This window comes from Triturus cristatus, unplaced genomic scaffold (assembly GCF_964204655.1).
Source record: "Triturus cristatus unplaced genomic scaffold, aTriCri1.1 SCAFFOLD_502, whole genome shotgun sequence".
Taxonomy (NCBI): Eukaryota; Metazoa; Chordata; class Amphibia; order Caudata; family Salamandridae; genus Triturus; species Triturus cristatus.
This window is the reverse complement of record NW_028187350.1, coordinates 187,165-201,281: the sequence shown is the minus strand read 5'-3', so window position 1 is coordinate 201,281 and position 14,117 is coordinate 187,165. Positions and strand designations below refer to the sequence as shown.

At 36.8% G+C, this 14,117-nt stretch overlaps 1 protein-coding gene across 1 annotated transcript; it reads left to right on the top strand.

The window, feature by feature from the left end:
* Positions 1 to 837: 837 nt before the first annotated feature.
* LOC146771211 (uncharacterized) lies at positions 838 to 13,664 on the top strand. The gene is made up of 2 exons (XM_085640290.1): positions 838 to 1,291; positions 6,137 to 13,664. Exon 2 carries the CDS (start codon positions 6,180 to 6,182, stop codon positions 12,642 to 12,644), a length of 6,465 nt encoding a protein of 2,154 aa, XP_085496416.1. The 5' UTR covers positions 838 to 1,291; positions 6,137 to 6,179; the 3' UTR covers positions 12,645 to 13,664.
* Positions 13,665 to 14,117: the final 453 nt, after the last annotated feature.

Genomic DNA, 14,117 nt, shown 5'->3' with positions numbered 1-14,117 from the left:
AAAAAAATAAAAATAAATAAATGAAAATCAGATTTAAGAGTTTAGAAATTAGGGAGCTCTAAAAAGAGCTGTTGTGTTTATGGAGTCATTTTTTTAGTGGTACCTACAAGTAAGTACCGATGCAGAGTCTAAGGTTCAAGAGGAAGACTCTGTTCCCTTCATCATTGAAGTGCACACCATCTCCTCTATAAATGTCTTGCATGTCGTAACGCAAGTTGTTGTGGTAAATGGCACCCATACCATAGTCACGGAGGAAAGCAGAAACAGATTTGTTGACGTGCTTTCTTGCTTTGTCAATCTGTGGACAGAAATGATTGGACCAGTTCCATTTTTGCCTTTGGCATATGTTGGAAAACACAAAGGCAGTTTTAGGGAAAAGTGAAAACAGTTGTGCAAAGGTGTCCTTCATAAGCATTTCCAGACCTACCCCAGTCAAAGTGCCTAGGTCATTGCCACCACAGTGCACTATTATGAGGTCAGGGTGTTGGATTTGCATGAAGGATTTCACCAATGGCATCAATTGGTGCCACTTTAACCCTCTCTGACCAATCCATTTAATGTCTACATTTGGCAAAGCAAGGTCTCTCACCATATCTGTTTTCTCTGCAAACTTTTCACTCCAGAAGACATAGCTGTGCCCTACAATCCACACTGTGAACATCTTCAAAGGAGAACTGGATGCACTCAGGAGGTGTCTTTCAGTAGAATGGCAATATGAAAAGAAAGACAGTTTGGAAATGGAGGCATACATATTTTTTACAAAACAAAAAGAACTGATTGGCTGTTTCATACCATTCTAGAAAAAAAACTAGGCTGTATGTGAAAATTAATAGAAGCATGTTTTGTATTGGTACAAAAAAATGTGTAACCAAAGAACAGTACTATGGATTTGCAGTTAGGTTTGAAAAGTCAAGCACTCTTGCTCTGTGGAATTGAAACATTGTGTGTCGAACTTCTGACCTAACTGCACACAGCAGTGTTCCATGAGCTGTTGCTATGGTAGCAGGCAGAAGTCAAGTTGGGGGAAGGGTACTAGGCAGAAGTCAAGTTGGGGGCAGGGTACTTTTGGAAAAGGGTTGGTTTTCAACCAATAGAAATGTGTCATTACATTTGAAAAAAAGGGGGAAGCACTGAGATTTGAAACTTACATGTATATGTGTGGAAAAATAGAGGGAAAGTTTGCCATTATCTGGTTCTGCTGAGAGGAGAGAGGTGTACAGAACAGAGATCCTGGCTCTGATAATCTGCTGTTTGAGTGACACATTTCTTTCACAACTAACTAATTTTAAAGGTGAGTTTACAGTTTGAGAGGGGATGTATGTGGTAACTTAAGAAATGAATAATAGAAATGGGAATTGTTTTTGTTGTAGTTACACATGGTGGATTCATAATGTGTCAGTCTGTAAAAGAGATTTTCACTTGGCCCGAAAAAAAAAGAGCAGTAAGTGTGCTTTCAAATTGGCAAAGAAATTTCGTTTTGGCACTAATGTGAAAACATGACTCTGTGTGCATAGAAGAATTATAGGCAGAAATGTATTGCGTCTTGCTCTGGTGATTTCACAGTTGCAGTAGATGGAAAAGAGGAGCGAATATTTGGGGGAAGAAGCAGAGGTTTAGCACACACCCATGTGCTTGCCATGTATAGTCATGCACAGTAATTAGAAGCGAGTGGGGTTTTCAGGTTTAAGTCTGTAATGCAAATACATTCAGCATCACTAAGGCTGGTTGCCCCTGCTGGAGTGTAGGCAGTCACAGAGAATACACACGGTGGTGGTCTGAAAAAAAAACAGCTTGGACATGTGCATTTAAATAAATTTAAAAAAAAGGTTTCAGAATGTGTCAGTCTGTAAAAGTGATTTCAAAGTGTAAAAAGAGATTTTCACTTGCCCCCGAAAAAAAAAGAGCAGTAAGTGTGCTTTCAAATTGGCAAAGAAATTTCGTTTTGGGACTAATGTGAAAACATGACTCTGTGTGCATAGAAGAATTATAGGCAGAAATGTATTGCGTCTTGCTCTGGTGATTTCACAGTTGCAGTAGATGGAAAAGAGGAGCGAATTTTTGGGGGAAGAAGCAGAGGTTTAGCACACACCCATGTGCTTGCCATGTATAGTCATGCACAGTAATTAGAAGCGAGTGGGGTTTTCAGGTTTAAGTCTGTAATGCAAATACATTCAGCATCACTAAGGCTGGTTGCCCCTGCTGGAGTGTAGGCAGTCACAGAGAATACACACGGTGGTGGTCTGAAAAAAAAACAGCTTGGACATGTGCATTTAAATAAATTTAAAAAAAAGGTTTCAGAATGTGTCAGTCTGTAAAAGTGATTTCAAAGTGTAAAAAGAGATTTTCACTTGGCCCGAAAAAAAAAGAGCAGTAAGTGTGCTTTCAAATTGGCAAAGAAATTTCGTTTTGGCACTAATGTGAAAACATGACTCTGTGTGCATAGAAGAATTATAGGCAGAAATGTATTGCGTCTTGCTCTGGTGATTTCACAGTTGCAGTAGATGGAAAAGAGGAGCGAATTTTTGGGGGAAGAAGCAGAGGTTTAGCACACACCCATGTGCTTGCCATGTATAGTCATGCACAGTAATTAGAAGCGAGTGGGGTTTTCAGGTTTAAGTCTGTAATGCAAATACATTCAGCATCACTAAGGCTGGTTGCCCCTGCTGGAGTGTAGGCAGTCACAGAGAATGCACACGGTGGTGGTCTGAAAAAAAAACTGCTTGGACATGTGCATTTAAATAAATTTAAAAAAAAAGGTTTCAGAATGTGTCAGTCTGTAAAAGTGATTTCAAATTGAAAAAAGAGATATACACTTGCCCCCGAAAAAAAAAGAGCAGTAAGTGTGCTTTCAAATTGGCAAAGAAATTTCGTTTTGGCACTAATGTGAAAACATGACTCTGTGTGCATAGAAGAATTATAGGCAGAAATGTATTGCGTCTTGCTCTGGTGATTTCACAGTTGCAGTAGATGGAAAAGAGGAGCGAATTTTTGGGGGAAGAAGCAGAGGTTTAGCACACACCCATGTGCTTGCCATGTATAGTCATGCACAGTAATTAGAAGCGAGTGGGGTTTTCAGGTTTAAGTCTGTAATGCAAATACATTCAGCATCACTAAGGCTGGTTGCCCCTGCTGGAGTGTAGGCAGTCACAGAGAATACACACGGTGGTGGTCTGAAAAAAAAACAGCTTGGACATGTGCATTTAAATAAATTTAAAAAAAAGGTTTCAGAATGTGTCAGTCTGTAAAAGTGATTTCAAAGTGTAAAAAGAGATTTTCACTTGGCCCGAAAAAAAAAGAGCAGTAAGTGTGCTTTCAAATTGGCAAAGAAATTTCGTTTTGGCACTAATGTGAAAACATGACTCTGTGTGCATAGAAGAATTATAGGCAGAAATGTATTGCGTCTTGCTCTGGTGATTTCACAGTTGCAGTAGATGGAAAAGAGGAGCGAATTTTTGGGGGAAGAAGCAGAGGTTTAGCACACACCCATGTGCTTGCCATGTATAGTCATGCACAGTAATTAGAAGCGAGTGGGGTTTTCAGGTTTAAGTCTGTAATGCAAAAACATTCAGCATCACTAAGGCTGGTTGCCCCTGCTGGAGTGTAGGCAGTCACAGAGAATACACACGGTGGTGGTCTGAAAAAAAAACAGCTTGGACATGTGCATTTAAATAAATTTAAAAAAAAAGGTTTCAGAATGTGTCAGTCTGTAAAAGTGATTTCAAAGTGTAAAAAGAGATTTTCACTTGGCCCGAAAAAAAAAGAGCAGTAAGTGTGCTTTCAAATTGGCAAAGAAATTTCGTTTTGGCACTAATGTGAAAACATGACTGTGTGTGCATAGAAGAATTATAGGCAGAAATGTATTGCGTCTTGCTCTGGTGATTTCACAGTTGCAGTAGATGGAAAAGAGGAGCGAATTTTTGGGGGAAGAAGCAGAGGTTTAGCACACACCCATGTGCTTGCCATGTATAGTCATGCACAGTAATTAGAAGCGAGTGGGGTTTTCAGGTTTAAGTCTGTAATGCAAATACATTCAGCATCACTAAGGCTGGTTGCCCCTGCTGGAGTGTAGGCAGTCACAGAGAATACACACGGTGGTGGTCTGAAAAAAAAACAGCTTGGACATGTGCATTTAAATAAATTTAAAAAAAAGGTTTCAGAATGTGTCAGTCTGTAAAAGTGATTTCAAAGTGTAAAAAGAGATTTTCACTTGGCCCGAAAAAAAAAGAGCAGTAAGTGTGCTTTCAAATTGGCAAAGAAATTTCGTTTTGGCACTAATGTGAAAACATGACTCTGTGTGCATAGAAGAATTATAGGCAGAAATGTATTGCGTCTTGCTCTGGTGATTTCACAGTTGCAGTAGATGGAAAAGAGGAGCGAATTTTTGGGGGAAGAAGCAGAGGTTTAGCACACACCCATGTGCTTGCCATGTATAGTCATGCACAGTAATTAGAAGCGAGTGGGGTTTTCAGGTTTAAGTCTGTAATGCAAATACATTCAGCATCACTAAGGCTGGTTGCCCCTGCTGGAGTGTAGGCAGTCACAGAGAATACACACGGTGGTGGTCTGAAAAAAAAACAGCTTGGACATGTGCATTTAAATAAATTTAAAAAAAAAGGTTTCAGAATGTGTCAGTCTGTAAAAGTGATTTCAAAGTGTAAAAAGAGATTTTCACTTGGCCCGAAAAAAAAAGAGCAGTAAGTGTGCTTTCAAATTGGCAAAGAAATTTCGTTTTGGCACTAATGTGAAAACATGACTCTGTGTGCATAGAAGAATTATAGGCAGAAATGTATTGCGTCTTGCTCTGGTGATTTCACAGTTGCAGTAGATGGAAAAGAGGAGCGAATTTTTGGGGGAAGAAGCAGAGGTTTAGCACACACCCATGTGCTTGCCATGTATAGTCATGCACAGTAATTAGAAGCGAGTGGGGTTTTCAGGTTTAAGTCTGTAATGCAAATACATTCAGCATCACTAAGGCTGGTTGCCCCTGCTGGAGTGTAGGCAGTCACAGAGAATGCACACGGTGGTGGTCTGAAAAAAAAACTGCTTGGACATGTGCATTTAAATAAATTTAAAAAAAAAGGTTTCAGAATGTGTCAGTCTGTAAAAGTGATTTCAAATTGAAAAAAGAGATATACACTTGCCCCCGAAAAAAAAAGAGCAGTAAGTGTGCTTTCAAATTGGCAAAGAAATTTCGTTTTGGCACTAATGTGAAAACATGACTCTGTGTGCATAGAAGAATTATAGGCAGAAATGTATTGCGTCTTGCTCTGGTGATTTCACAGTTGCAGTAGATGGAAAAGAGGAGCGAATTTTTGGGGGAAGAAGCAGAGGTTTAGCACACACCCATGTGCTTGCCATGTATAGTCATGCACAGTAATTAGAAGCGAGTGGGGTTTTCAGGTTTAAGTCTGTAATGCAAATACATTCAGCATCACTAAGGCTGGTTGCCCCTGCTGGAGTGTAGGCAGTCACAGAGAATACACACGGTGGTGGTCTGAAAAAAAAACAGCTTGGACATGTGCATTTAAATAAATTTAAAAAAAAAGGTTTCAGAATGTGTCAGTCTGTAAAAGTGATTTCAAAGTGTAAAAAGAGATTTTCACTTGGCCCGAAAAAAAAAAGAGCAGTAAGTGTGCTTTCAAATTGGCAAAGAAATTTCGTTTTGGCACTAATGTGAAAACATGACTCTGTGTGCATAGAAGAATTATAGGCAGAAATGTATTGCGTCTTGCTCTGGTGATTTCACAGTTGCAGTAGATGGAAAAGAGGAGCGAATTTTTGGGGGAAGAAGCAGAGGTTTAGCACACACCCATGTGCTTGCCATGTATAGTCATGCACAGTAATTAGAAGCGAGTGGGGTTTTCAGGTTTAAGTCTGTAATGCAAATACATTCAGCATCACTAAGGCTGGTTGCCCCTGCTGGAGTGTAGGCAGTCACAGAGAATACACACGGTGGTGGTCTGAAAAAAAAACAGCTTGGTTTCATAATGTGACAGTTTGTTATACAGATTTTCACTTGCCCAAAAAAAAAGAGGAGTTTGTGTGCATTCAAATTGGCAAAGAAATTTCGTTTTGTGACTATTGTGAAAAGAAATGTAGTAATATATTTAAATACAATAAAGAATTTTTTTTTTAGTTTTTTTGCAGGTATTGCTGAAGAACAGTGAACAAAATTTAAGATGCCTACAAAATCTCGAGTTCAAAAAACGCTAAAAAAAAAACTATATTTGAGGACAACTGGAGGACCAAAGTTAGTAGAAGATGCTGATGTTGGGAAAAAGAAAAAATCTTCTGGTAAGCAAAAAAGACAATTCCTAAACAAAATATTGAAAACAAACAAAAATGTACAAAATGTCTGTTCTCGGAAAAATGTAACAAAACCTACAGAACAGCAAAAAATTGAGGATTTAGTTAATGCAAATATACCTTCTGCAATTGAAAAGTTTAACATAAACAGAAAAACAGCATTTAAAGAGATACGTAGAAAAATGTTTCAGAGAAGAGTTATGTCCAATTTGATAAAGGATATAAAGAAATATAAGCAAAAGGCTAAATATTATAAGAGAAAAAAAGAAATTGAAGCCATTGCAGCAAAGGCATTAGAATTAAAAAGGAAACTATTCATATTAATTTTGAATAGGATGCGTACATTAGATAAAATGGTTAATGTACTGAAATCACAAAGCAAAAGCAAAAGAGTAGTGAACAGAACAAATTTTTGTAAAGTGTTTTTAGGAAAGTGGATGCATAGCTCAAGTAGTGAACCTTTTTTTAATGAAGAGAGCTATTTTCAAAGTAATAGTTTGCTGCATGCAGTTGACACCAGAGGTCGTTCATACGAAGTAAAAAATGGTTGCATAATGGAGAAGGAGATAATGGTTCCAAGAGATGAGGTACAAGTGATGGCAGATGAGGCAATGGGGAGACGTCCTAAAGCCCCAGTGTACACTTGGAATTGTAGTAGTATTTGCACTGTGCGTCAGGAATCTATTGACAGATTTCGAGAGTTTCTAAGAGAATATAGTAAAAAAAGTGTAAAACAAAAGATTAAGGTGCTTCAAAGTCTGGATCCATGCAGAGTGAGAGAGAATACTGGTTTGCAGGGTCATTCTCTTGCTTGTCTATCTAGAAAAGTGTGCAATAGTGTTTTCCATCATTTTAGGATGCTGGCTGTTCATCATACTGAAATGAGAAAGTTTGTGAGACGGTTGTATTTTGCCAAAAGTCCAGCAATAAAGTTAAATGAATTGAATAGGGCTCTGTTCCGAGGAACGGTATCAGATGTAGAGAAGGTTGTTGATGAAATTCAGTTTTGTTACTTTGGTCCTGAACAAAACAGTGCAGAGAAGGACACAGTAAATGAGGCAGAAGTGGAAGAGAATGTAGAACCTTGTGTAAGTAAGACATTTAATGATCACATAACAAAATTTGCAATAGTCTCTAATGAAAGACCAAATGTTACTTGTATTTGTTGCCGCAGAACTCATTATAGAAAACAAACTAGGAATGTTGATCTCTACAGAAAGAGTGAAAATGAAGATAATTATAAGTGGATGGATTTTGCAACATATATATTTCTTGAAAATTGTTTTGAATTGGGTGAAGATCAGCGTATTTGTAAATACTGCTACAACAAGTTAGAGGAAAATAGAATGCCGACCAGAGCTGTACATAATAATTTAGAATTGGATGCTATTCCTGCTGAACTTTCTGAATTAAATACATATGAGTCTATACTCATTCAATGTGTTCATCCGTTCCAGACCATAGTACGTATGGAGCCCAAAACTGGTAAATTACCTCCTTCAGATTTAGTGAGAGGTTTAAAAGGTAGAGTGGTGTATTTGCCCTTGGATTTGAAAAAAAATATGGAAACTATTGATGCGGATACTTTGGAAACTGAACCATTAATTATTCTGGTTAATGGTGTACCTACAAAGAATAAGAAGATTTGGCAGGAGCTGGTAGATGTGCGGAAAGTACAAAGAGCAAATTTGTATTTGAAAAAAAATAACAAATGGTATGAATCAATTTATATAGTAGAAGAAGAAGAAGAAGAAGATTTACAAGGAGATACAGAAACACCAAGTGGACAAATTGAAAAAGTGGACAAGTCAAAGGAAGAAGAAATTTATGAACATTTTAGCATACATCCTCTCCATTCGAAAGAAGTTATGGGAGACAATATTGATCTCTTTCAGATGAAGAAAGCAAAAGGAAATCCCGTGAGTGTATGGGAGGAGAGCTTGGAAGCTCGATGTTTTCCCCAGCTGTTTCCTAAAGGAAAAGGAGGACGATACGATGAACGTCCGGAACAGATTCCAGCTTCTGAGTATCGGACTACAAGACTATATGCTGAAGATCCCAGATTTCGACAAAGTATCCCTTATTTGTTCCATCTTTTATTTGAAAGCGACTTGTCTGCACTGTCTTATGCAGTAAATCACATTTTAAAAAGTGGAGTACATTTACAAAATGTGTCTGCTAAGGATTTTATGGAGAAAGTGCAGCACCGAGATGATCATTTGGAAACACAACTGATCAATCTGATGGCTTGTCAGCGTGGGACAAATGAATATTGGTACCGACGCCATGGTGAACTAAAATGCATGTTACGCAATTTAGGAACACCAACATGGTTCCTTACCCTAAGCTGCGCCGAGTACGCTTGGGATGATTTACTGGATTTTCTACGAGAGGCCAATTCAAACATTGAAAACATCGAATACAAGACAGCAGGAGAACTGTGCTCATTGGATCCGGTTAATGTTTGCAGATATTTCAATCATAGATTTGAGGCTATGATGTCCTTCATCTGCAATAAAAAAAATCCACCCCTTGGAGAAGTAGTGGATTTCTTTTGGAGAAAAGAGTACCAGGCAAGAGGTGCTCCTCATATTCATATGCTGCTGTGGATCAAGGATGCCCCAAAGTTTGGAACAGATACTGATGAAGCAGTGTTATCTTACATTGAAGAATATGCAACATGTGCTATACCTAAAAGCACAGAAGAGTACAAGTTAAAGGAGCAAGTTCTACGTTTCCAAAGTCATCGGTGTGGAAAATACTGTCGACGGAAATACAAGAGCAAAGAAAAATACTACACTAAATGTCGATTTGGATTTCCTAGACCTGTTCTTACAAATGGAAGAGTCAACAGTTTTATGTCAGCTGTGAGACATACTATCACAAGAAAATCACCTAAGAATACCTACAACCTTAAAAGAAAAGAAGAATCAAAAAATATAAATGACTACAACCCAGTCATTTTATCCATGTGGAACGCTAACATGGATATACAGTATGTTGCTGACAATTCCATTGCTGTTGCTCGATATGTAACGTCTTACATTACGAAATCAGAAAAAACAGAATTGAAGGAAATGTGGGAAGAGATTTCTCACGAGAAGACTGTCAGTAAGAAGCTGTACAGTTTCAGTTTGAAGATGTTATCGCATCGAGAAATTGGATCCTACGAATGTTCAGATAGATTATCTTCTGCAAGTCTCTACTCGAAGTCAAGAAGAATAATTTGGGCAAGTTTAGGCCTTGCAGCAATGAGAAATCGGGTACTGAAATCTGTTGGAGAAATTGAATATTTGGCACAGTTCGAACCTGAAAGTACAGATATATTGAAAACAAACATGTTGGACACATATTATCCCAAGAGAAGTCATCATCTGGAGAACATGTGTCTCTATGAAGTGCTGCAGAACTACATTTATTCACGGAAAGCTGCAGAAGACATCAATAATGGAAAATATAAAGTCGTTGGTGAAGAAGGATGTTTGGTGAAGCAAACCAAAGGAAGTTTGATAAATCACCGGAAGCTGAGTTGCGACACTACCGACAAGAAAGAATTTTACTACTTGGCTCTTTTACAGTTGTTTAAACCATGGCGTTCAGAGGATGAACTACTGGGAGAATTCCAGAGCTATGAAGATTCTTTTAATGCTTGCAAAGACAGCATACAATGCAGTACATTCTCAACTTATCTGCAAATGTTAAATGAAGAAATTGAACAGGAAACTACAATTGCAGCAGAAATTGCTAGAGACAGTTCTCAGGACAGCCAAAGTTCAGGAACATACAGTCAAGATCCCCTAGGACAACCAATCGTTGAAAATGAAGCATCAATAGCCATGAATGAAGTGGAAACGGCTATGAATCAAGCTCAAGAAGCATTTATAGACTTAGAAAATTTGGAAAGACAACTGAATCAAGAGCAGCAACAAATTTATGAAGAGATCAAAAACAAAATTGATCACGGATTTCTACATGAAAAAAAAGAGTGCTCATGCACATCATTTCATCCAATCAGGATGTATGTAAGCGGACAAGCTGGCACTGGAAAAAGTTTCCTAATTAAAGTCATCAGAAGCTACCTAAAGCAAAAAACAGATTCTACTTTGTCTTGTGTGGTTACTGCTCCAACTGGGTTAGCAGCATATAACATAAAAGGAATCACCTTACATCGTTTGCTAATGTTACCAGTGGAGCATGAGAACAAAATACAATTCAACAAGCTAACTGGAGAAGCATGCTTGGAAGTTTCAAGAGTATTGAAGAAGATGCAAGTTCTCATTATTGATGAGGTGAGCATGGTATCAAACTTAATGCTTGCCTTTGTGCATTTAAGAATGCAGCAAATTTTGAAGACAGACTATGACGTGTTATTTGGTGGAAAACACGTCATCGTTTTTGGGGATCTTTTGCAACTTACTCCGGTTAAAGGACAACCAGTGTTTAATACTGTGACACATGAAGACACGAAGAAGTCATTGGGAAGCATCGGTAATACAAATATTTGGTCCTTCTTTGAGTACAAGGAACTTACAACTAATATGAGGCAAGCAAACGATGAAGAATATGGAAGTATTCTGAAAGATATCAGGATTGGACTACTCACAGAAGCTGGCAAAAAAGCATTACAGACTCGGCTGCTACATAATTTATTTCCAAAGGAAGAAATAGTTGCAGAGAAGATATACAAGAACATTGCAGAAAACAAAAGTGTCATCTGCTTAATGCCAACTCTACGTGAATGCTCAATATTCAATGAGGAGCTTTTGAAATTGGAAAAGGAAGAGATCATGAAATTGGAAGCAGTGGACAAAATTGAGGATGGAAGAATTACTGTCACAGTAACAGGCAAACTGAAAAATAAATTGGACTCACTAGAGAAGAACATCTCCAAAACAGCAGGATTAGAAAAAAATCTATATGTTTGCATGAACTGTAGAGTGTTTTTAAGGAGAAATTTGGATGTTGAAAAAGGCTTAGTAAATGGAGCGATGGGAAGAGTTGTGGGTTTTATTAATTATCAGAAAAAAGATGGAATTGAATGGTTAAAAATAAAATTTGATCAGATAGAGGAAGTTAAAGACATTTGTCGTTGTTCAGTTCGTTTCATGCTTGTGAAAGACTTATATGTACGTAGGAAGCAGTTTCCGTTTTCTCTAGCATATGCTGTAACTATTCACAAGTCTCAAGGATTGACTGTAGATTGTGCATTTGTGAACATTGGATCTAGTGTGTTCAAAGAAGGTATGGCATATGTTGCTTTGTCACGAGTCAAAACATTATCAGGTTTATTCATGATAGACTTCGATGACTCAAAAGTTAGTGCTGATACAAACTGTGTAAAGGAGTATAATAGATTAAGAAGAAGCTATGCTCCTCATTTAGGTCAGTATCCTGTGTTGGAGAAACGTGTAGTTTCTCGTAAAAGGAGAAATGAGAATATCTGTAATGAAGATGTAGAGAAGAGGAAAAAAAAGAGGAGTGATGTAATTGCAAGCAAAAAGAATAAGGAAAATGAAGAACAGGTTGTAGGATGTCATTTTGAAAATAGCTCTGGTGTCAACTGCTACGCAAATGTAGTGCTGAATGTTGCTTTTTATCTGGAAAGTTTGCAAGAGCAGATAATAATAAATCAGGGAAAAAGATTCTGTTCAGAGCTCAGTCTCCTTTTTCAAAAGCTGAGTAAAGATAAAACTCAAATAGAAAGTGCTACTGATATTAGAAAACTTTTAGATGTATGTTCAGGACGAACACAGTTTTCTCAAAATGAACAGCAAGATGCTCACGAATTTTTGATGTATTTTCTTCAGGTAGTGGAAGAAGAAGGAGTTCCCATTGACATTTTTTTTGGTCTCTCTTATAAATGGGAACATAGTTGTGATAATTGTTATAATATAAGTGGTTCTATTGTTGATAATGAAAGGTTTATTTATTTGACATTGCCAGAGAGTAAAACAGTCACTTTTGCAAACTTAGTTAAAGATGCTAATCATAGCATGAAATGTGGTGAGTGTAATTCTGACATGTTATCAACATTAATTTTAAGGGAATACGGACAGTATGTAATTTTAATGATGCAACGATGTAGAGCTGATGGATCAAAATTGGATACTTTAATAAAGAAGTTTACAGGACAGCAATTATCAATTTCAGGAAAAACTTTTGTAACTGTTGCAATAATTTTCCATGATGGACCTACTGTTACTTCTGGACATTACACAGTTTATCTAAAATGTGAAAAAGGATGGACACTGTGTAATGATTCCCAATTGATTTTCAAACAACGTTTGCCTTTTGATTTAGCAAATTCCTATCTAATCTTCCTGAAACCTAAATTTTAGAGAGACTTGGCAAGATCTGGACAAAATAATTTTACCATTTTACAGGATTACCATTGCAATTTTGTAGAAAAAAGATTTTTAAAATTATCATTTGGCCTAAAGGAAAGATAACCAATTGTAATGTGGACTTTTTAAATTTTTAATGCAATTTTGAAAAACCAATAATTTAGAGATTATCGGTAACTTCTGCACATTTTAAATTTTGGAATGTTATTGGACTGCCACTGGAAATTTTTTCAAAAATAATTTCAAAAATTACTATTTGGCCATGTGGAAAAGTAAGCAATTCTATTGTGGACTAAATAAATTATTCGAAAAATTTTCGTGAACCAAAATGTTACAGAGAATCGGTGAGATCTGGACAGATTAAACTTTAGAATTTTAATGGTTTTCCCTTGGAAATTTATTCCAGGGAAAGAATAAAAAATACTATTTGGCCTAAAGGAAATAAAATCAGATGTATTTTGGAGTTATTTGAGATATATTATTGTGAATGTACTTCTGAAACAAAAATATCAGACGGTATTTTAAAGAAAAAAGTATTGTTTTTAGATGACATTTTTTAAGAATAATATGCATTTCTGTAATGATAAGTTTAAGTGAGAAGAGATTCTGGGCTTTTTTAATACAATCTTTGAGATTGTTATTTTTTTTTGCCCGCTGTAAAATGATGAATGCAATTGCTTTCACAATTTATAGTGAAATGCAATATATTCTGAAAACAGCAAAAATAAGGCAAAAATATTTTTTGGGAAAAAATGTAAATATGTGTACTGTATTATAAAATGTTTTAAAAATATTAATACTTTTTTCTTTTTTTTCAGATCGATATAGAAAATTTTCGTAAACTACAACCATTTTAAAAACTATTTTTTAAAAAAACAAATGAATAAATATTTTTTTCAGTGAGTATGGTAAGTCAATAGTAATAATTGTAGTCTTTCAAGGACCTTGTAATGTGAAAAATGATTTTTAGTGTTTTTTTTAAAAAATAAAAAAAAGGTACGCTTACCGTACGCGTACGGTAAAAAAAAAAAAAAAAGTTTTTTAAAAAAAATGTAAAAAAAAGATGAAAGATAAGGTTGGCTCTTAAAAGAACCGTTGTGTTCATGCAGGGACAGAGGAAAGGAACCATGGGAAAATCATTCAAAGCTACAAATGTGCTGATCTATTTTGTTATTCACTAGGGAAACACTGGTCTCCCTATAACAAATTAGAGCTTTACAAAATGTGCAATGAATATCAACCTTCCGAAATCGAGGGTTCATTTCCAGAGGGCCAGCAAAAGGAGATTCTCCCCCCACAGATGAAGGGCTCACCTGACCTGCAGAAGAAGGAGTAAGCCCTGCAGGTGATGGTCCAGGCTGAGCTGCTGTGGATGTACTGGCTCGTCTTTCTGAAGAGTTACCTCCAAAAAGATGACCATGTGTCCTTCTGTGTACATCCTGGAGGTGTCTCTTCATGGTGTGATTC

What these genes read in the sequence shown, in the direction of transcription:
- LOC146771211 (XM_085640290.1), top strand. Translation starts at nt 6,180, where the DNA reads ATGCCTACAAAATCTCGAGTTCAAAAAACGCTAAAAAAAAAACTATAT.